The 23,499-nt window shown below is 45.0% G+C and overlaps 1 protein-coding gene across 4 annotated transcripts; it reads right to left on the bottom strand.

Moving 5' to 3' along the window:
- Window positions 1-1,794: 1,794 nt before the first annotated feature.
- SERBP1 (SERPINE1 mRNA binding protein 1) lies at window positions 1,795-17,193 on the bottom strand. Of its 4 annotated transcripts, none has more exons than XM_077277267.1 (9): window positions 16,674-17,193; window positions 12,144-12,360; window positions 11,700-11,843; window positions 11,512-11,598; window positions 9,340-9,414; window positions 7,518-7,695; window positions 6,977-7,009; window positions 5,700-5,873; window positions 1,795-4,692 (listed from the first exon to the last, which is right to left on the bottom strand). In XM_077277267.1, the coding sequence occupies exons 1-9, from the start codon at window positions 16,939-16,941 to the stop codon at window positions 4,636-4,638; spliced, it is 1,233 nt and encodes a 410-aa protein (XP_077133382.1). In that variant the 5' UTR covers window positions 16,942-17,193; the 3' UTR covers window positions 1,795-4,635. The 4 variants fall into 4 exon arrangements, with proteins under 4 accessions (XP_077133382.1, XP_077133383.1, XP_077133385.1 ...); XM_077277268.1 differs by having other exon boundaries at window positions 11,512-11,583; window positions 16,674-17,069; XM_077277270.1 differs by lacking the exon at window positions 6,977-7,009 and having other exon boundaries at window positions 11,512-11,583; window positions 16,674-17,071.
- Between the last annotated feature and the right edge of the window lie 6,306 nt (window positions 17,194-23,499).

Here is a 23,499-nt window from a genome sequence, read left to right as displayed (position 1 = left end):
CCTCTGGACAGGTTTGGTTCATTTAACCACCACCAGAGGGATTGCAGTGTCTGAAAGGATAAGCGTCATCGTGCCTTCCATGTGCACCGTAACGGAGAACTCGTTACGTAAAACGTGCCAATGCAGAGCCCTGGAATGGAACTGGGCCCACAAAACTGCCGGAAAGCACAAGGTTAAAGTATCCAGGAGGGACACTGCACTCCTAAGGAACATGGAGGAGACTTCTACAGCTCTTTACTTGGCACTGGATATATTCTATTTTAATCACTGGGAGGGGACATTCCTGCTCTTCCAAGTTCAGTAGGAGTCCCAGAAACTCTTGAATCTTTTGGGGTTCGAATTTGGACTTCTTAAGATTCAGTAGCCACCGAGTCGCAGTTGTCCCTCCTCAACTAAGATAATGGGATTATTCCTTCCTGTATTCCCATCCTAAATAGTAAGGAAGGAAAAGGGATGTAGCTTCAAGAAGGAGCAGACGCCAATCACATGGTGTACGACTCCTAGCGGCAGCTATGTCCAAAGTTCCTGTCCAAGGGATGCCCCAACCACTTTTCATAGACTTGCATGAGACAGTCTGATACCTAAAACACACACTATTTTTTCTTGTTGCAGGCACTGGAAATATTTCCATAAAAGCAAAGTTAAAATCTGCTCTTTACCTTTACAATTTCTAATATACAAACTTCTGGGTGCCCCATTCATCTAAAGAAAAAAAAAAAGCAGCATGTGAATTTAGCCCAGTATACTGCACTTTGGAGAAAAAACTTGTTCAGATTAGAAATGTTCATTTCATAAAAACTTTCCAAACTGACCTGCGGCGTGGACTTTAAAACGCAATATTTTTTTTTTTTTACAGGTTTTATCCTTTGCAATAAAACAGGGTGTCATCCACAAGATGAGCAACAATAAGGCCATGTTCACACGATCCTTTTTTTGATCCTTTTTTTTCAGGTCCTGATTTGGAAAACCCGCAGTGCAAAACTGCACTGCTGATTTTCCTGCAGTTTCTTCTGCAGATTCCTCTGCGGGTTTTCAACAGCACTTTCCTATTGGTGCCTGTTGAAAACAGGAGCTGAATCCGCAGAAAGAAGTGACATGGTACTTCTTTTTTTTCTGCAGGCAAATCCTCGCGGATTTGCCTGAGAAAAAAAGGATAGTAGGCACAGCAGTTTTTGTTTTCCATAGAGTAACATTGGACTGTACCCTGCATGGAAAAAGGACCTGAAAAAAAAAAGGATCAAAAAAAGGATCGTGTGAACATAGCCTTAACGTCTGGATCGTTACTATGCATCCACGCAAGTTTCTCATTGGACGCATAGTAAGCCATTCTCTGTCCAGGTGCGGACTGACACCGGCCGATATTTCATGTGTGTTGGCCAGACGAATAATTATTTCAAACAAATTCAGTCACCGCTACTTTAGGTTTCATCTTTAGGCTTCAGAGCAGCATTTATTAAGTTCCCTTTCCAGGGAATTCCCATCTCAGCGATAATCAGCTCAACACCGAGTATGGGCATAAATACACAGCAATTTTATTTTAGCATTGACAGATATACAAAATAATGTTGCCCGCTCCTTTAAAAAAAAAAAACTTCTTACCTGGACTAGTTTATTCTTTTCCATTTTTGTAAATTCTGCCTTGTTACAAAAATAAAAAAAAAAGGTTGAAATCAAACTTTCATGCTTGTGTAACAAGTCCTGGACAACCTACAGAAGTGTAGTCATAGGGATTAAAGCAAGAGGTGGGCGAGCGGCGTGCACAAGGCCTAGGAATAATCACGCTGGCACAGCACGTCCCCTCTGACTGGCAAGAGCATGAAAATTAACCTTTAATTCAATAAGCATCCATCAAAAGACAGGTTGGTTCACAGTTTCAGTTCACACAAAATGGACTTGAGGCAAATTTACAACTATGAAACATCATCAACTAAGTCAGATGGACTTTAATCAGCTATAGGATTTATTTAATTATTTTTCTTGCAGAACAAGGGCTCATTTTTAAGCACCGAGGATTATCGGTGACTACCTGTTTATGTGCATTTAAAGCTTAAGAACTTATAAAAAATTAAAACAAAAAAAAAAAGTAAAATAAAAAAAAAACTGAGTTTTCTGCAGCCACAGAAACCACAATAGAGTAAAATCAGTGCTTCCACAGGGTACAAGGTTCGGCAGAGTTAATTCACGTTAGAAAGCGCTGCACACCCGCAAACTTCACAATAAGCCACTTATTTGCTGCCGCGAGGCTCCTGCCGACCCTTGGCGCTTTTTAAGAAACATAAGCAGAATTTTAAGAGATGTAAACTCTGAACATTTCATTCCATTTGCTTTCGTAGGGCACGTGGAGATCAACTCTGGAGGGGTTTAGGGAGACCCCTGATCAGTTCTGTGCATTAGATCAATTATCAAATGATTTTAGCAAGTGGTGTGCAATGGCCTTGTCCACAAAAGATAGGCTAGGGGACTCACAGTGCGAGCCCTGTATATACCACGTGCCATGACTGCTAAATATTATTCCACACGTCATTCCTGTGATAACAAGTGCTGATAACTTCATTTACAATAATGCATCAAAATGGAAACCACACAATAATGATTTGCATTTTACATTGGTTTTTTTAAATGCAGCTAGACAGTGCAAGTTGTCAAATTTGTGCACATTTTCCTATCCCTATAACTGACCTATTTATTCTAATATCTATTGATCTGCAGATGACGGATGCCTGGGTATGTTATTCAGTACTGCATATTCAGGCTTCACGGTTCTTAAGTAAGCAATCAAGGCTCGCCTGAAGTGCTACTCTATTAGCACGTACACCAGGAAGCCCCAATTCGCTTACTGTGAGATAAACGGCCAAAAGAACCCCAAGAAAAACACGTCTCATAGGGCTTGCAACAATCCCCCCACACCCCGAGGGAAGCACAGACTAAGAACAGAGTATAACATCCCACTCCACACAAGGCCAAGAGGAGAGGCCCCTCACTTCTAGGTTGTCATTTATAATACCTCTGATTTGTAGCCTCATAGTAAATTATATCTCTTAGAAAAAAATCTCAGCTAAGCCAGTTGAATAAAAATACCACTGACCCCGCTAGCGCTGGAAACGACCAGGTACATCCAGCAAAGTACAAAACCGCAAGGGGCACATGAACATTTACGATCGCGCTTATCGTGGTGCACGACGGTTCTGGATACTTCGTCAACTGTACAGCTTTTATAAAAATAGGGCAATATTATCTGTATTTTTTTTTTTTAATTAAACTATGCAGATAAGAACCTACAAATTTTATAGCCTGCTAAAAAGTGTAAAAAGAATATTAAATAATAGGAGTATCTTACCCTAACAAACACTGTAGACAGCTTTTTTATTCTTTTATTTTTTGTGTATTTTTTTGTGTTTTTCTTTCATATCTTTTTTTTTGCTTATTTTTGAAGTGGTCTTTTTTTAATTATTTTATTCCCCCACATCTAGATATTAGCAATTTAAATTAAAAAAAAAAACCCTTAATAACAAGGGAGTGGAATTCATATAACATCCCCTGAAGAGAGAAACATTCATTTGTCAACCAGTGGAACCGAGAAGCTAGAAATAATAAGACAATGTGGGGTAAAAATTAAAATGAGGGGGTTATTTTGCATCACCCCTTTTAATATAATACAGGCTTGGGAGGACAATAAGTCACCTAAAAGTCTCTTCAGTGCCATTTATAAAATGATTCCTCCTAATACAAGGGTTACGTCAAAATAGCAAATTACCGAATTGGGTTTTAAACTTGGAAAATGGAAATTGTTCTCTTCATGGTTTACTTAAAATTATATACACTCATCCACCCCTGGGGAATTCAGCAGCACATTTCACATTTAAAAATTTAAAGCTATTGTGCGCTTGGTCAGAAAAAAAAAAAAAAAAAAAGAAAACAATTATCTATGTGGGGCTGCCAAAAATAGACTAAGATTCCAGTAGACTGCTTGTAAACATACACTGGCAAATTGGGTGTTCTCTACACGTGTACCCTAATTTTCTTTTCAAGTCTTTAAAAAAAAAAAAAAAAAAAATGTAATCACTACCACCACTGCATACCTTTCCAAAATGGAAAGTCATTAAAAAAAAAAAAAAAAAAGAAGCAGGGAACGTGGCTTATATGCCAAGTAAAGACTAAGTTGAAAGAAATAAAAAAAAAAAAAGTCTAGTGTTAGCATACAACTAAAGCTTAAAAAAAGTTAAAGAAAAAAAAAACCCAAAACGTTGGAAGAGAATAAAAACACAGATGAAGTAAAGTAAAAGCTTTAACTGGTACACACTTTTCACACCTATATTTTCAAGTTTGGAAACGCATATTTTCAAGCAGCCATACAAAAAAGTATCCATGAAGAAAGCATAATCTCTGGAAAAATTATGAAAACGTCCCTGCTACCAGTACGTATCTAAATACAAAACTGAACTACCGTATGGTTGCTTCTGTGTAGCGAGAGAAGTCCTTTTTTTTTTCTTTTAAAACAGATAAAATTCAGTCCATAGGTGTGAATGGTATGATCGACAGTCTTTAATTTTGTAGTTGTTTAGGATCCTTAAGCATGCAAGCCTCGTAGAAGGGAGGGGCCACAGGGGCACCAGGATGGGACTTTAGTCATCCAGTTTACGACAAAGCTGGGAAAGCCTCAGGGTCATCTACATCAGGGGCTGAGACACTTGACTGAAAGAAAGAGGAAAATGTTACGTTACATGCGACAGGGGCATAAGCACACATTAAAGCAAGACACAATCTGCAACTGTAAATTAAAGGGAAAACCATGGCGCCTCATCAAGACGACCTCCATCCAAATATTTATCAGACAAAAAGGATATCAGAGGGACCCTGCTTGCCAAACAATTAGAAAAGAGGCTTTCAATCTGAGCAGCTCGTTCTTGGTGACTCTTGCCATCCTTTTATTACACTGGCTGCCATTCATCTGAACTGCTGCCCCTTAATAAGTAAATGCCTAGCTGTCAGTTTTTCAAGTGTGAACAAAGGTGACCCATGGAGACCAGTATCGATTCTCGAGACTCCGATCCAGGTCAGCAGTAGGTACCCAAGTCCATGGCAGCTAGGCTGGAATCCTACATTCCGATTACCCTCTACCAGTCCCGGTATTTGATTAGCCATGGTTAGCGGGGTCCATGGCAGCTAGGCTGGAATCCTACGATCCGATTACCCTCTAACAGTCCCAGTATTATTAGCCATGGTTAGTGAGGTCCATGGCAGCTAGGCTGGAATCCTACGATCCCGGTTACCCTCTACCAGTCCCGGTATTTGATCAGCCATGGCTAGCGTAACGTCATCTGAACGTTATGTTGCACCAGCCCTGAAATATCAAATGCCACCCAAGGGATGCCGCAAGGTAATAGATTTGTGGGACTCCCGTCTGGCCTTTGGGTACCACTGAACTTGAATGGAGTCCTGCAAATCAATCTAATCATCTCGAGAGACCAGGTAATCAGACAATTCCTACAAGTCCTGGGAAGTGAACAAAGCCATCAGATATGGCTGGCCTCACATTTCCTCCACTGCAGTATTATATGGATTGTTTCTAGAGAAGCCATGTAATACACTATATGCATATACAGCGGGGACAGCCCATTTACAGTGTTCCATCACTTTTTCAAAACATCTAAACGTCAAAATACCAAATGTTTATACGACACAACAAAAGAGCAATTTACCTTGTCAGTTCTACCCCCACGACTGGGCCTTCCACCGCGTCCACGTCCTCCTCTTCCACCGCCACGTCCACGTCCGGGGCGTCCAAGGTCTCCAAAGTTGATCTCAAGTTGGGAAGTTATGTCGTTTGCAGGCTTGCGGAAGTGATGATCCAAACCTTCAGATTCTGCATGAACCTGCAAAAATGGAAAAATAAGTGAGGTTTAACTCCTCTAACCTCACAGAATACAAAAGGTGAAATGTGTCCTAAAAAGGAAACCTTAAAGCAACAATTAGTGTGGGATGGGGGAAGATTTTGGGGCTGCAGTTCTTGCATTAGCAAGACAGATTACATAGCAATGACCCAGGTCATACAAACAAGAAAATGCCAGCCAGTGCCAACAGAGAATGCTGCTCTATTATTAGTTCTCTATTCCAAAGCTTGTGATTATCTCTGCTCTTTCCTGGAACATTCCCTAAAAAAAACATGCCATAGTGAAAATGTGTGACCATGTTCACTCTAGCTTAACAAAGCCGAAGGCTTAGAATATTCTTTGCAGCCCGGTGTATTTGTACAACGATCGCTCATGCTATACAGAATATATTACAGAAAAAACGACTATCAAAGAATGTCTAAAAAGATAAATCTCAATATCATTCCTGACCATGCATGAAAACAACGGGATAATTTTTTGTTTGTGTTTCAACCCGGATGTGCCAAGCAGTTTGTCGCTTGTACAGAGTGGAGTCAGACGCATCAGTGCACAGATTTAAGCCATTACGCCACTTAACGCAAAGCTCCACCTAAGTCGACAAAGCCTTCAAACCCATCCAAAAATTACTCATGTGGTGTGTTATTAAAATAATTACCCAGACTGATCATTCCTACAGGCCCAGAATTACAAAAATAGGACAAGTGGCTGAAAGGTAAAATTAAAAGCCACTGTCATTTGCACATTATCCAGGAGAGGCAGAGAAAGAAAACCCCTTTACACACTGGAATATAACTGACCAATCCACAACCATATTAAAAAAACAGGAACTGGATGAGCCTGTGTAACTGCAAGACGATAGCATTCGCAGCCAACGAGCGAGGCCTATGAGATCCACCACCACCCCTTCCACCTCCATATAGCTGCATGTAAACCTTAAAAGGGGTTTTAGGGATTAAAAAGGGTCTGCACCAGAAACATCTAACAGATACATTATGCAAGTCTCGAGCAAAATCAAAACTTAAGTCCACATTTTCACTAGCCAAGATGATAAAAAGAAAAAAAAAAAACACTGCTGAATTAATCACCTGATTCCAGACGATCTCTTGGTGAACATGCACCTGCGGGGACATCAGAAGATATTCTGGGCTTCATGTTAAAAGGTCATCATCATAATGAAGCTAGTATTACATGTTGCAACCCTTTAAAGTTACGCCCACCCCCCTGCTTGTAACAATCTGATGTGTAATGCATCTGTATCAATTGGGAAGGGGGCTGTGAACAAGTGCCTGAGCCGAGGGGCTCCCTCTAGGTCTCTTGTAAGCGCCAGTCCCTTCACCTTATAGTTAATGGGAGTCTGTAAAGACTATTCTATCAGTAATAACAATAGAGCCACAGAAGCCTCCTAAATCAGATTTTTCTTTTAAGAATATTGCGGATCCATGCTCTCCCTTTTCAGTAACATGCAAGTAACTACATGTAGTGCATGAAAAATCTGCCTGTTTTATAGTACAATAGGCCCCTCCACACTTTATGGAACAACTGGCATAACCCAATGTACTTTCAAGCCATAAGATGCAATAATCGAAAACCCATATAATGGGGGTGGGGGATAAACGACCATATTACCTCTTCACTCTTGGACTTGTGGAGCACGAATCCTTTCTTCCATTGGCCGTCAGCACCTTCGTTTGGTTTCCGGATGTTGAACTCGACTTTTGAGCGCTCTTTGTCTTGCATGGCCTTCCATTCGTCCAGGGTCATTTCCTTGGGGCCTTCTTCCTTCACCTCTTCAGCCTCATTCTCCCTAAAAATACAGATATTAGAATCACCATCATGCAGAAACTGTACCAAACACTGGATCTCATCTGAACACATACAGACAGAAATGTGAGCAGCTAGGTAAGCATTACAACTTCATACAAAACTAAATCCACACCATGTCATCTACACATCGGAGTCTGATCTGCAGGTTAATAGGGCCCGGCTGCCAGGACGAAATTATCTTTATTCCTTCTGGCAGCCTTGGGCTTTAAGTCCTAGGGTTGCAGCTAGCATCGCTTCCATCGCTTCTCGGGTCATAAAGACTGGCGACCGTAACCGCGCCCCGGGCACAGACTGACAGCCAGCTCACCATTAGAGCCGGGGTGCGGTTACAGCTGCCAATCACTATATACTGAGCAGTGACTGAAGCCGCGCTGGCTGCACCCGAGAGCCCAATGCTGCCAGAAGGAATAAAGTGCCTTTCCTCCCAGCAGCCAGGCTTTCAGAACACTATTAATCTGCAGTTTAACTGCATTTTTTACAAGACAGGTTTCATTGAACTACTGAAGCATTTGAAGTTTTTCCATGCTTTTGTTTTGCCGCAGCCTGGCTATATAGGGAACACAAAGATGGGAGTGCAAGACTAACACTGGGCTTAAGCTGTTTTATTTGCAGAAATCGGTGAGAGGACTTCAGATTGGATCCCCATAAAATCAAAGGTATGATTTCTAAGGCTAGGGTCACATTGCGTTAGCGCAATCCGCTAGCGCTATGCGCTTAACGGATTGCCCTAACGCAATGCTTCTCTAGGGTCCGCGTTCGGCGTCCCCGCTAGCGCAGATCCCCGATCTGCACTAGTGAGGAACGGACCTCGGGCGCGCCGTGGACACTGCAAGCAGCGTCCGAGGTCCGTCACTCAAATGACGGCACATCGCTAGCGCACGCCCAATGTGGGCGGGCGCTAGCGACGCGTTCACCATTACAGGCTATGGCGGCGTTAACGGACTACGTTAACACCGCGTTATGCCGCGGTGTAACGTAGTCCATTAAACGCGGTCACATAACGCAATGTGACCCTACCCTAAGCTAGCGGGGGATTCAAATGGAGACAACCAGATTATTAAATGGGGTAGGAAATACTTTTAACAAGAGCTTACAAATATTAGGCCCCTATTGAGCATTAAAAAAAAAAAAAAAAACTGCCTCAAAGCTGGGATGCAATTTTTTCCCCCCAGGGACCTTGCCAAAAGCCAAGGTATACATTGCATGTGAAAGAAAGGTGATTTAGACATTAAAAAAGGACTGTCAGCACAGGATGACTAAGTGCCACCGCTCGCTGCTTCATGGCAGAGCCAATAATTTAAATTCACCTTCCCACTTGCTTGTTTTCGCTTAATCTCCACCACCCAGTCATTGATTGACAGCTTGAAAACAAGTAGGTGGAAAGGTGTATAAAAATGATTGGTCGCCATGAAGCACCGGGCGCCTATACTTTGTTTGAACAGTCATTCTACGCTGACAGACAACTGTAAAGAACTTTCATATTTAAAGGGAGAGTAGTCAGGTTGTGGCACGCCTTACAAGAGCTAGGAAAGGACCTCTGCAACTATGAAAATCAACCCTTGAATCATGAATAATGCAAGATGTTTGTGCTGCAGCGACCTAGCAATTCTATATTACCACTCACTTGTTCTCAGAGTCGGCAGTGGGTTGATCTTCAGTTTCGGGCGTCTCCTCGGTTACGGTTGACTGGTCCAGTTCGCTGAAAAATTACATACAATGAGGAAAACCATGCATTTTTGGATCTTTGGGTTAGTCATTAAATAAACCTAACAATTCATTATCACGTCCATCCTCCTGAGTGCTCCAAAAAACGCAGAAAACTTTAAAACCTGTGGCTTCTTTTATTCTCTAACCTCAGGTATGAAAGGCCACAAGTTACTAAGAATTCAGGTTATAGGGAATTCCAAACAGAAGAAAATCAGTCACACAGACGACTTCTCCAAATTGGACGATAAGATTACCTTATTGCACCAGGGAAGAAGCACCTTTGATCAGTCCTAGTAGGCTGTGCTGAATGGCCCCATGACCCCGGTCCATGTCTACTGCAAAAAGCAAGAGCTTCCTGCCACTCATGTACTGAGTACAACACTGAAGACTATTCTAGTTTTAGCAAACAAAACACATGGCTAAGAACAAACATAACTTGCTGATCAAGTGGGTGCAGAAAAGTGACAAACAGAGGTGCTAAGGACTCTGAAGCAATTTTTCTGTAAAGCGACATTACCACCCTGGCACTGGTCGCATGCAGAGTCCCCTAATTGCAAGGGGTAAAAGTCTCAATTCCCCCCAACATGGGCCTAGTATGTAAAGTATGCCAAATTTATATATAAAAATTAGTCCTTAAATACCAGACACAGGAGAGAAATAATGCAAACTACTGCAGTCTTGTCTACAGCTAACAAAGTGCAGGCTTCAATGGGCTGAAGATATGGGAAAAGTTTACCAACAGGCATCCTGCCCAACCACCCCTTATCAATGTGACACTGTACTGAGCTCACAATTACATGTTAAGTAGAGCAACAAAGACCCCTCAGAGGATTCATGTGATTACTACATTTCTGCAGCACGATCTATTGTAAGATGCGGAAACGCAGAGCAATGTCAGCCAAACAAGCCAATTTCAGCAATCCAGTCAACTATTGGTGATCTCCTGACCTTCCCCCGATAGAGGATTTCAAAAGAAGGATCAGAAGATGCTGATTGTGTATGAGCAGCTTAATTCTCACTCCAAAAAAAAATAAATAAAAGTCTGGTGTAAATACCAAACGCAGAAACCCGCAATGCGAGTCCGCCATTTCATCCTTCTCTCAATTTCTAAAGCTTAACATGGACAAAACAGAATTCATCACCTTTCCCCCCCATCTCTCTCAACCCCCACAACAGACCTATCAATTAAAGTAAACTGCTGCTCAACCTCCCCAGTCCTGCAAGCTCGCTGCCTCAGGGTAACCCTAGACTCTAAGCTCTCCTTCAAACCACATACCAAAGCCCTTTCCACTTCCTGCCGAATACAACTCAAAAATAAATCCATCATCCGTACATTCCTTAATCTGCAAAAGGACTAATGCATGCCCTCATCATCTCCCACCTCGACTACTGCAAACTCCTACTCTGTGCTCCAACCCCCCCCCCCCCCTAAACACTCTCGCACCACTCCAGTCTATCCTAACCGCTGCTGCCAGACTAATCCACCTGTCCCGTCCACTATTCCCTGGCCTCTCCTCTCTGTCAATCCCTGCACTGGCTCCCCATTTCCCAGAGACTCCGGATGAAAGCCCTAACCATGACATACAAAGCCATCCACAACCTGTCTCCTCCATACATCTGTGACCCAATCTCCCGGTACTCACCTGCATGTAACCACCTTCACTACCCCTTGTCATCTCCTCTTCCCACAATCGCATACAAAATTTCTCCCGTGCATCCTTTCTACTCTGGAATTCTCTCCCCAACATATCACCCTCACCCACCGTGGAAACCTTCAACAGGAACATGAAGACCTACCTCTTCCGACAAGCCTACAACCTGCAGTAACCCTCATTCCACAATACCGCTAAACGACCAGCTCTCCCCTCCCTTGTAGACAGAGCCCTTGCTGGCAGGGTCCTCTCTCCTCCTTTATCAGTCGTGACTTGTATTATTTCAGATTATTGTACTTGTTTTTATTATGTATACCTTTTCACATGTACAGCGCCATAGAATAAATGGAGCAATAAATAATAATGCTGTTTGATAACCCCATCCTGCTACCTCTACAATTTTATCAAACAGGTTGCCATGAATGAACCCAACCAACCTCAGTTCATCCTTTACAGTTCCCCAGTTGTGAGATCCGCTGCCGCCCCTCTTGTCCTCATGTTTCGGGCCACTGAAATGTGAAGAACTAACCAAAATGAGTTATATGGTCAGTGGGGACGAAAGTTCATTGGGAAACACAATAATCATCAAAAGGCAAAGCTGAAATGAGAAGCAGAAGATACTTACGCTCGGTCACTGCCACTGTGTCTGTCAAATTCACGTTTGCCACGAGAGTCAAAGCCATCGCCCCTGCCAATACCACGACCACGGCCACGGCCCCCTCTACCGCCAGGGCCGCCACGACCACGAAGTGGCCTGTCACCAATGGGCCTACAGTAGGAATGGAGGACAAAGAACAAAGAATAAAAACTCATACAGACTACCTAAGCTCTTACAGGCTCCAACTTACACCAAGCCATTAAAATTAAACTGACTAGGTGGATGTGATGCAATGTAGATCTGGTATCCAGAGACTGAATTAGTGTAAAATTACAAATATAAATGGATGCACAATAAAAAGCTGAGGAAAAGTGACAACTAAGTGTAAAGTTCTTGTAATGGTAAAAAGTTGTCAATCTTCTAAATAAATGCACTTCACCTACAGAGACCCTCATAAAGCTGCAGCTTTACCTGTCAATGGAGAATTCCCCTGCTTCAACCTTTTCTTCTGCTGGCTTTTCAAAGCGGCGTTCACGAGGTGGCCTCCTCTCGACAGGTCTTCTGTCGGTAGGCTTCCCTTCGCCCTGTGGGGCCTGTGAAGACTGCTGCTGCGGCGGCAGTGACTGCTGCTGCTGTGGGGGTTGCTGCTGCTGTTGCTGGTCGGGCCTTCTGCCAACTCTTCTGATCCCTGTTGCATACACAGAAACCACATGTCAACAAGTCTTCACTGGCACAGGAGGCCATCCCAGGGTGAACAGAAAGGGATGATAAAACTAGGCATGTGACAAAGTGATAAACATCGTTCACTCTATAAAAAGATAAAATCACAAACAATTCCTAAAGAAAACTCAAGTTGTGAGTAAACGAGACAAGCAACGAACCCTGCAAGTCTGCTAAAAAGAATCAAACTTTCTTCCTGGTCTTATTTACTACTGAGCCACTTCAGCTCCTAAAGGGACCTTTAGGCCGGAGTCACACTACAGCGAGATACGGCCGAGTCTCGCAGGCTAAAAAGAAGCTCTGGCACTGGCACTCCAGAGCGGAGCGTTCGGCTCCATGTGTTGCTATGCGGCCGCACACTCCGCTCTGGAGTGCCGGTGCAAGAGCTTGGATTTAACCTGCGAGACTCGGCCGTATCGCGCTGTGTGCGATCCCGGCATAATGGGAATATCGAAGGGTAATTAGACGACAACCGCTGCAATAGAGCCATGTTCCTGAACGGCTATGGTTATACGGAGTCTCCCCCCCTCCTGACCTCACGGCGTGTGCACATGTTTAGGTGTAAGATTACGAGCTGCTTTCAGCTAAGCACAACCTTACTACAGTTACAGAGGTATCTGGACAGAATAAGGTCACCGGCCCTGCTGCAAGGTCTTTTGGATAAGCAGCCAAGTCGTGATTGACAGCGCTTCCTGGGCTCCGACAAGGGCCTGAGAATAGCCGCCCTCCCGGTGCCGCTACTGCTGAACTGGCTCTGACAACAGCTGCTGAAGCCTATAAAGTGCTGCAAATGCAGGCGAGCCGTGCCAAGCCAATTATAACTTGGGAACAAGTCCCACACGTAGCGAGACTCCCATGGTTAATAAGCCAATGGGTGTAATGCAGGCAGCTCAATTATTACTTTAAAAGAAAAAAAAAAATATATATATATACACATATATACTTGGGTGCGGTCACAAACGTCGGCCTGTACACTAGACGCGCTACGAGATGAACAATGACTTCCACGCCCAGCAAACACTGACGGGGCCTGCTAACATTGTGCAGACGCTGAGAAAACCCAAGGTGATTACATTTGAAGGACTGAATGCTACGTACAATACAAGATCTGGGCCTCGTGGAGATGCCCCTCCAGCAGGTTCAACTGCGGCCAATCGCTATATGATGGCACCAATGCATCTTCCTCGCAACTTCTGCACCTCGTGCAACCCTACGTGGCCACGTACTGCTCATACTGAGGGTCTATTCACACAAGACATAGTGAAGCCGGTGACTTCTGTGCTTTTTGGGCTACATATATATAACCAGACAGAATGAGCTCTATACACCAACAGTCCGTGATGTATACTGACCAAATGTCATCTTGACGTGATGGAAGGCCGATGCAGAAAGCCTCATCCAGCCTACCACCTGTAAACCCCACAAAACATCATAAATGTCCAAGCCATTTAGGGAGGTCTAGTACTAGGTTGGGTTCACATCAGCATTTGAAGTTTTGGCTTTACCTTTTATATCCGAAAGAGAACCCTCTCCCCCCCCCCCCCCCAAAAAAAAACAAAAAAAAACAGAAGTCATGCCAGCGACGGCCCAGTCTCTTGACTGCCACCATCAGCACCAGATCACGACACTTTGGTCTGTTATAAAAGATAACGTGGTGCTATCTGTTCTAGTAAAAACAAATTGCGGCTGCACCGAAAACCAAAAGTAAACCTGGAGCATGAGGGTCAGTAGTGGCATTAGAAACAATGCATCTATGCCACCAATTCTCTAGTAGTGAGCTCAGAGTTGAGGATTTAAAGGGTCGTTTCCAACACTGGATAAGAGATGACTGATCGGTGGAAAGGATTGGGCAGTCAGACCACATGGGAGCCAACCAAGCCAGAGACAGGTCTTTGGGATGGAGCCGTGGTCATGTATGTACTTACCACTGCCCCGTTCACTATCTGTGGGGCTGGTGGAGAAAATCCAGGAGTGGAAATACCCAATGCCTCTTTTCTTATAATTGGCCCATACTCATGCAATGTATATGACCAGCCTGACCCAAAGTGTGCAACTCCAGAAGAGCTGACGGACTGCAACAATGACAGTCACTATAGAAGTTTCTGGAAACTGTCAGGTCCCATCCCTAAGCAGCGAGTTGCACCAGGTGTCCTGAATCGCATCACACACTGCTTGACATATATAACAGGATATTAAAGTGGCTCCCCAAATGTACCACATTACAGGTGCACAGATACTAATAAAGGCCGGGGATACACTGGAACTGTCTGCAGAAAAGGTGATTGAAATGATCGAGCAGTAACAAAGTCATTGCAAACATCTCGGTGTAGCCCTTGCCTAAAGTGGTTGTCTGATCTGTGACTGGCGGGGGTGGGGCGTCACCTGTTCAGAAACACTCATCTATGGAGCTTGGGATTTTACGGTCTTGGTGCAGCAAACATTCAAGGCCGCACACAGCTGATTGAAATGGACCCAGCAGGTGAACCCACCTTATCAGCCGATCGCAGAGATCTTCACTGCCCAGTTGGGACGATGCATTTATGGCCATTTAAAGGACTCTGCTCGGCCATATAATATGGCATTTCCCCTGGATAAGATCAGTGGGTGTCTGACGGGAACACACTGCAGAGAAGAGCGCCCGACGGACAGCTCTTGGAACCATATTTTTCCAGAGGTTCCCAATGCAATAATATAGTGGGAAATCCGCAAAATTAATGAACATGCTGTTTTTTTTTTACCGCGATGCGTTTTTTTCGCGGAAAAAAAAAATGCATCATGTGCACAAAAATTGCGGAATGCATTCTAAGTGATGGGATGCATAATGTATGCGTTTTTTCGCATTTTTATAGCGAAAAAAAAATCTGCAACATGTGCACACAGCCTAAACGCCTCATTCAGACGTATTTCCCCTACATGATAAAATAGGTTTGTGTTCTGAGGGCCGTTCTCGTGTCCACTATTGGAGGATCAAACTTGCTCATTAAAAAAAAATTAAAAATGTTGATATGGGAAGGATGACATTTATTTTTTTGCATTTGAGAAAAAAAAAACAAAACACAATAACTGACTGATCCAGTGCACTCACTGAAAGTGGTCCTGAGAATCAGAAAACCCCTTTAACACAGATATTACAAGGAGGAGACCCCAGTAACACGAAGTCTGCAGGTGCCCCAAAAAGTCTGCGCCCCTCTGACCCCCCAAAAAAATAATAATCTAGGAGGGAAAAATTACACTTGCGCAGCATCCCCATACCCCACATCTCTGGAAAAGTTTCACTCGTTACAAATGTAGCAGAAAACATTGTAATAAAAAACTTCCCCTAAAAAGAAAAGTAACTTCTGCCCCCTCCCTTCCCCCTATAGAGGGACCCCCGGATTCTGCCCCTCCCCCTATAGAGGGACCCCCAGATTCTGCCCCTCCCCCTATAGAGGGACCCCCGGATTCTGCCCCTCCCCCTATAGAGGGACCCCCCGGATTCTGTCCCTCCCCCTATAGAGGGACCCCCGGATTCTGCCCCTCCCCCTATAGAGGGACCCCCGGATTCTGCCCCTCCCCCTATAGAGGGACCCCCGGATTCTGCCCCTCCCCCTATAGAGGGACCCCCGGATTCTGCCCCTCCCCCTATAGAGGGACCCCCGGATTCTGCCCCTCCCCCTATAGAGGGACCCCCGGATTCTGCCCCTCCCCCTATAGAGAGGGACCCCCGGATTCTGCCCCTCCCCCTATAGAGAGGGACCCCCGGATTCTGCCCCTCCCCCTATAGAGGGGGACCCCCGGATTCTGCCCCTCCCCCTATAGAGGGGGACCCCCGGATTCTGCCCCTCCCCCTATAGAGGGGGACCCCCGGATTCTGCCCCTCCCCCTATAGAGGGACCCCCGGATTCTGACCGGCCACGTGCTGCCCTCATGTTGTGACACAGCAGAGCCACCACCTCCATCGTCCTCCTCCTGTGTAACCACGTGGTGAGCGGCCATCTCCCGCCATCCGCCCTCCTCCAGATCAGGGCGATAGCAGCACGTGCCGGGCACAGCTGAGGGTCTCCATCACCCCCCTGCTCCTCTCCCCCAGCAGTGACGCCCGGAAGCGGGTCACTGCCCCAGTGTGGGGTCACCCGGCCGGCAGCGCTGCATATAAGGGCAGGGGGCAGCGAAGCCCCCACTATCTCCTGCGCCCCCTGATGTGTGGAGCTCAGGGCCGGGGACGCCCCTGTGGGTGCAGGCTGAGGCCTAGTGCCGGGGCGCCCCCTGCAGGCCGAGGCCTAGTCCCGCCGCCCGCCTCACCTTCCTTCTTCAGCGCCACCGGAGCCGGCGGCGCCTCCTCCTTCTTCTCGGGCAGAGGGTTCCTGCGGTCCTTCTGAGACTCCTTCTTGGGCTGCTTGGCGGCCTGAGCCGCTGTCTTGCCTGCGCCCTGGGCCGGGGCCCCCGTCGTCTCCTTCTTCTTGTTCTCCGCCGCCTTCAGCACCTCGAAGGGATCGGACTCATCGTCGAATAACTGGTCGAAACGATTAGTGACGACGCAGCCGAAGCCTTCCTGCAAATGCCCGGGCATGATGGCCCCTAGAGAGGTGGATGTCCTCCGATTCTACGAGGCCTGGAGCGCGGAGCTCGCTTGCTAGTTAAGCCAAAAGATGGCTGGGAAAGAGGCTGTCTTCTCTTCCGGCGCGGTAGACATCCGGGACTTCAACGCTTGGGGAGACATGGGACTTGTAGTCGTGCGCGCTCCTCCCTCCGATTCCTACACGCAGCTGTGAGGACTACAAGTCCCGACGTGCAGCGCGCCAGTGCATTGTCCGGGCCCGCACTCCCGGGTGTTTGCGTTTTCTGACAGAAAAGAAAACAGATACAGTAGTGACAGTGGCTTCATGTCTGCGATAGTGAAGCGACAGAGCCGCCCCCGACATAAATCACCTCAGGTGACAGGTGGACCGAGGGCAAGGTCAAATACAGTTGTCAACAACACGGCCTCTCCATCCAGTACTCCTGCCGCACATTTACCTCAGAAATCCCCATCCATGGCCCAAATATGGCCAAACTGATCAATAGACTGCGGCAATAAAGCGATAACAGATTAGAGGCCATGCTCCAAAATGTACACACTTGTATATATGACAGACATATACATAATGTCTGAAAGTGTGAGCGTACACACCTGCGTGCGGGCCCCCTGCACGAACATACACACCTGCGCGCGGGCCCCCTGCCCAAACGTACACACCTGCGCGTGGGCCCCCTGCGCAAACGTACACACCTGTGCGCGTGCCCCCTGCGCAAACGTACACACCTGCGCGCGGGCCCCCTGCGCGAACATACACACCTGTGCGCGGGCCCCCTGCACGAACATATACACCTGTGCGCGTGCCCCCTGCACGAAGGTATACACCTGTGCACGTGCCCCTGCGTGAACGTATACACCTGTGCGCGTGCCCCCTGCGCGAACATATACACCTGTGCACGTGCCCCTGCGCGAGCGTGTATACGCTTGTCAGTGTGCGACACTATATATACCCATGTGCGACTGTACGTACACACAAATTTGGGGTGTGCAAAACTAAAAACAACAACCTACCTACCCAATTCTGCAACTTCAGCGGTGCCATTTTGCAGGGTGTTATCATACAAAATTAAATGACAAAAGTTTCTTTTATTTCAGGGGTCCTGCGATTAAGAGGATACCAAATTTATTAGTTATTTTTGTTTACGTTACACTACTTTTGCACAATTAAAAAATAAAAATTAAAACCAAAAATGTTCGTGTCACTCCCTCCCCCGTCTCCAGCACTGACCGAGGGCTTGAAGTTATTTGCCCAATAAGTTAAAGGGTTTTATTGCCATTACTTGTGGTACAGAGAACTTTTGGATGCTCACTACCCCCCACCCTCATTTTTTGGGGAGGCGGAATCAACAAGTAAATCATTGTTATCCCCTGATGAAGGAGCTGCCCGCTCCGGAGCGCGCGTCGGGGTCGGGCCTGACTGTCTACTCATTTCGTCCGTGGTGCCTGTTGTGGGTATGTTTACCTTCTCAATATGACATGTAATGTCTCCCATGCGAAGGCACTGGCCTTATGAATATATGGATATTTATTATTGGGCATGGGTTTTGTCCTTGTAATATTCTGTAACTATACTAGCACGGACTGTGGGTTGGCTCTCTGGCCCGTTTTCTATGGCCATTGGGAAACATATCTATTCCCTATACTGCATCACTGTATCCTGTTTGGTGTTTTAATGTGTATTAATAAATATTTATCTTTTATGGGACCATAGGGTTGCTTGTTTCTTCTTTCTTCTTTCCTATTCTGTCATGTGCTGCTCTATTCTGTCATGTGCTGCTCCCATCCTGCGCCCCCACTGTCATGTGCTGCTTCCATCCTGCACCCATGTTCTGTCATGTGCTGCTGCCATCCTGCACCCCCGTTCTGTCATGTGCTGCCCTATTCTGTCATGTGCTGCTCCCATCCTGCACCACCGTTCTGTAATGTGCTGCTCCCATCCATATGCCCCATACGCTGCTCCATAAAGGTTGATGGCCCCCATAAGATGCTCCATAGTATATGCCCCATACGCTGCTCCATAAAGGTTGATGGCCCCCATAAGATGCTCCATAGTATATGCCTCGTATGCTGCTCCATTATGGTTGATGGCCCCCATAAGATGCTCCATAGTATATGCCTCGTATGCTGCTCCATTATGGTTGATGGCCCCCATAAGATGCTCCATAGTATATGCCCTGTATGCTGATCCATAAAGGTTGATGGCCCCATAAGATGCTCCATAGTATTATATGCCCCGTACCTGCTGCAATAAAAAAATTAAAAAAAATAAATAACACTCACCTATCGTCGCTGGGCGCCGAGTGCTGGGGGACCTGAGCAGGCGGGGACACTGGCGCGCTGTGGGGTCAGGTGTCGGAGTCGCCGCTAGCTCAGGCCCCCGGCACTTGCTATAGTCACCTGGCCCTGATCCACTGCTGTGTGCCGCTCCGTCTTCCAGGTCCTCTGGCTGTGACTGTTCAGTCAGAGGGCGGCGCGCATTAAGCACGTCATCACGCCCTCTGAACTGAACATCACAGGCAGAGGATGTGGAAAACACAGCGGCACACAGCGGTGGAATGGGGATAGGTGAATATAGCATACTCACCCTCCTGGCACCTCCCTGCTTCTCCGTTGGAGATCACAGTGTGCGTTCAGTGCTTACGCATACCGCGATCTCCTGGGCTGCGTCACTCTGTGGGGTCCAGACTGCGCCAGCACTTGCGCAGTCTATCAAGGCTTCAGACAGAGTGACGCTCCCACCGTTCTATTATAGATTATGGACTTGCAGCAGGCATATGGTTAACAGCACAGACATATATGCATCAGGAATATGGTTATAAACACAGACATACAGCGATGGCTGAAAGTGTTGACACTCTTGAAATTGTTCCAAAAAATGAACTATTTCTTCCAGGAAATTGAAATTACACATGTTTATTTTCTTTGTGTACTGGAACACCACAAAAAAAAAAAAAAAAAAAAAGAAGGCTATTTGGACATAATTTCACACACAGCCCAAAAAACGGGCAGAACAAAAAATTGTTACCTTTCCAAAATTGTGGTTAAACAACTTTGTTTCAAACATGTGATGCTCGTTCAAACTCACTTGTGGCAAGTAACAGGTGTGGGCAATACTACATGAAAACATAAAAAGGGGAGAAGATGACTCAATCTTTTCATTGTGTCTGGGTGTGCCACACCAAGCATGGAGAACAGAAAGAGGAGAAGAGAACCGTCTGAGAATTGGAGATCCTACATTGTTGAATATCAACAACCTCAAGGTTACAAGTCCGACTCCGGAGATCTTGATGTTCCTTTGCCAACAGTGGACAACATAATCAAGAAGTTTACAATTCATGGCACTGTAGCGAATTTCCCTGGACGTGGAAGGCAGAGAAAAAATGATGAAAGGTTGCAACACAGGATAGTCCGGATGGTGGATAAGCAGCCCCAATCAAATTCCAAAGAAATTCATGACGTCCTGCAGGCTCAGTGTCAGCATGAACTATCCGTCCACATGTGAATGAAATGAAAGGCTCTGAGACCCAGGAGGACCCCACTGCTGACAAAAAAGCTAAACTAAATTTGCCAAAATGTACGCTAGTAAACCAAAATCCTTCTGGGAAAGTGTCTTGATGACAGATGAGAGACCAAAATAGAGATTTTTTGGTAAAGCACATCAATCTACTGTTTACTGAAAATGGAATAAGGCCTACAAAGAAAAGAACACACAATACCTACAGTCAAATATGATGGAAGTTCATAGATGTTTTGGGGTTGTTTTGCTGCCTCTGGTACTGGTGCCTTGACTGTGTGCAAGGCATCATGAAATTTGAAGATTACCAAAGGATTTTAGGTCGCAATGTAGTGCCCGGAGTCAGAAAGCTGGGTTTGTGTTTTTAGGTCGTGTTTCTTCCAGTAGGACAATGACCCCCAAATATACTTTAAGAAGCCAGAAATGGATGGAAACCAAGTGCTGGAGAGTTCTGAAGTGGCAATGAGTCCGGATCTAAATCTCTTTGAACACCTATGGAGAGATCTTAAAATTGCTGTTGGGAGAAAATGCCTTCAAATATGAGAGACCAGGAGCAGTTTGCGAATGAAGAAGAAGAGTGCTCCAATATTCCAATTGAGAGGTGCAAGAAACTTGTTAATGTTTATAGGAAGTGATTGATTACAGTTAATTATTCCAAAGGGTGTGCAACCAAATATATTAGGGTGCCAAGACTTCGCAGCCCATTTTTGGGGTTGTGTGTGAAATTCTGTCCAATTTGCCTTGTTTCTCTGGGGGTTTTTTTGTGTTCCAATACGCAAAAGGAAATAAACATGGGTGTAACAAAACATGTGCAATTGCAAAAATTTTCTGGGAGAAACTTAAATTTTCTTGAACAATTTCAAGGGTGTCAACACTTTCAACCATCAGTGTACACTCAGCAGGAATATGGTTAACAGCGCAGACATATATGCAGTTACCCTGATTGGAAAAATTTCCTAATTACTTGTAAAATTAATCAGCAGAGCTGAAAGAATTCATGGGTCTGAGACAGGAAATTCGAGATAGATACCGGAAAGCAGGCAGGAGCTGCTAGGAAGATAATCAGCTAGCTGCCCAGAGTCTTGTAGTAGATGAGGCTAAGCTAGGTGCCATGAGTTCCTGTATACTCAGGCATCACATGGGTGCTTGAGGCTGTCTAGTTTTCAATAACCCCATTCATTTTATCGTATAATGTGCTGCTACCCTCCCTAAAAAGTAAAAAAAAATATATATATATCAGTGTGAAATTCCAACAACCCCTCTCTGAAGGGAACAGGATGGGAAGTTTTGGCCGTAAGTTTACCATAGTGGCTTCATTACTACATGGCGGGGGGGAACAAATATAGGTGAGGTTTAACGAAGACCAGTATAGTTCAAGCAACAAAGAGGAAAGAGACATCTCCCACCGGCATCTGTGGTCTTCACCCCGGACACTAGAACCTGGTGCAGGTTCACTAGGATGACATGTGCTTGGGGTTAATCTCCGACCAAGGGCAGTGGGGATGGGCCAGTGGAGCTGGTTAATGACAATCTTTTTACACAGGGCAACAGCCAGAGACATAAAATGCTGAAGTGGCAGTCTCACATGGTTTGAGTACAGGACCTTATAGAGTAGATGCATGAAAAAGATTTACAGCTGGTGCAGAATCATCTACAACGGGATACAATATATATATATATATATATATATATATATATATATATATATATATATATATATATATATATATATATATATATATATATATATATATATATTTTTAAGAGAACAAAAAATACAGTTGTCTATGGTCTATTCAGACAGTATGCCTCTACTATATTTACAATTAAATTTCTCTTCTGGTCTCACACTGCACCCATGTCCATCCAAAGTAATGCAAGGTCACGTCATGGCATTAACAAATCATAGAATGTTAGAGTTGGAGGGGATCTCCAGGGTCGTGTCTGACCCCCCTGCTCAATGTAGAATTCACTAAACCATCTCAGATAGAGGTTTGTCCAGCCTCTATTTGAAGACTTCCATTGAAGGAGAACTCACCACCTCTCGTGGCAGCCTGTTCCACTCATTGATCACCCTTCACTGTCAAAAACTTTATTTATTTTTAATATCTAATCTTTATCTTCTCCCTTTCATTTTCTTGTGTTTCCATATGCAAATGAGAATGATGATTCCTCTACATTGTGACATCCCTTCAGAAATTGTAGACAGCTATTAAATCCCCTCTTAGCCTTTTTTGAAACATTCGCAGATCCTTTAACCGTTCCTCATAGTACATACTTTGCAGTCCGCTCACCATCCTGGTAGCTCTTTTCTGAACTTGCTCCAGTTTTTCATTTTCTTTTTTATAATGTTGTGCCCAGAACTGGACACAGTATTCCAGATGAGGCCTGACCAAGGAAGAGTAGAGGGGATAGTTACTTCACGTGATCTAGACTTTATGCTTCTCTTAATACATCCTACAACTGTGTTTGCTTTTTTTGCTGCTGCATCACACTGTTGACATGTGCAGTCTGTGATCTATTAGTATACACCCAAGTCTTTTTCACACGTGCTGCTGCTTAGTTCCATTCCTCCCATTCTGTAGATTTATTATTAGTTTTTCTTGCCCAGATGTAAAATCTTCCATTTCTCCCAGTTAAATACCATTCTATTAGTCGCTGCCCATTTTTCAAGCTTATCTACATCCTTCTAATCCTTTCTCTGTGTTCTCTAGTGTTAGCTATCCCTCCTAGCTTCGCATCATCTGCAAATTTGATCAGTTTACCTTCAGTTCCCTTATCTAGATTATTTTGAACACCACTAGGGCCAGGACAGAGCCTTGTAGTACCCCACTTGAAACACTCTTCCAATTGAATGTGCAACCATTTATTACCACTCGGAGTACGATCACTGAGACAGTTATGAATCCACCTAACCGTAGCCTTGACAATCCTATACTTAGTCATTTTTTTTTAAAGGATAGTATAAGATATTTTATCAAATGCTTTGCTTAAGTCGAGATATACTATATCTACTGCATTTCCATGATCCACGCAGT

Source organism: Ranitomeya variabilis, chromosome 8, assembly GCF_051348905.1.
Source record: "Ranitomeya variabilis isolate aRanVar5 chromosome 8, aRanVar5.hap1, whole genome shotgun sequence".
Classification (NCBI taxonomy): domain Eukaryota; kingdom Metazoa; phylum Chordata; class Amphibia; order Anura; family Dendrobatidae; genus Ranitomeya; species Ranitomeya variabilis.
This window is presented reverse-complemented; position numbering and strand designations above follow the sequence as displayed.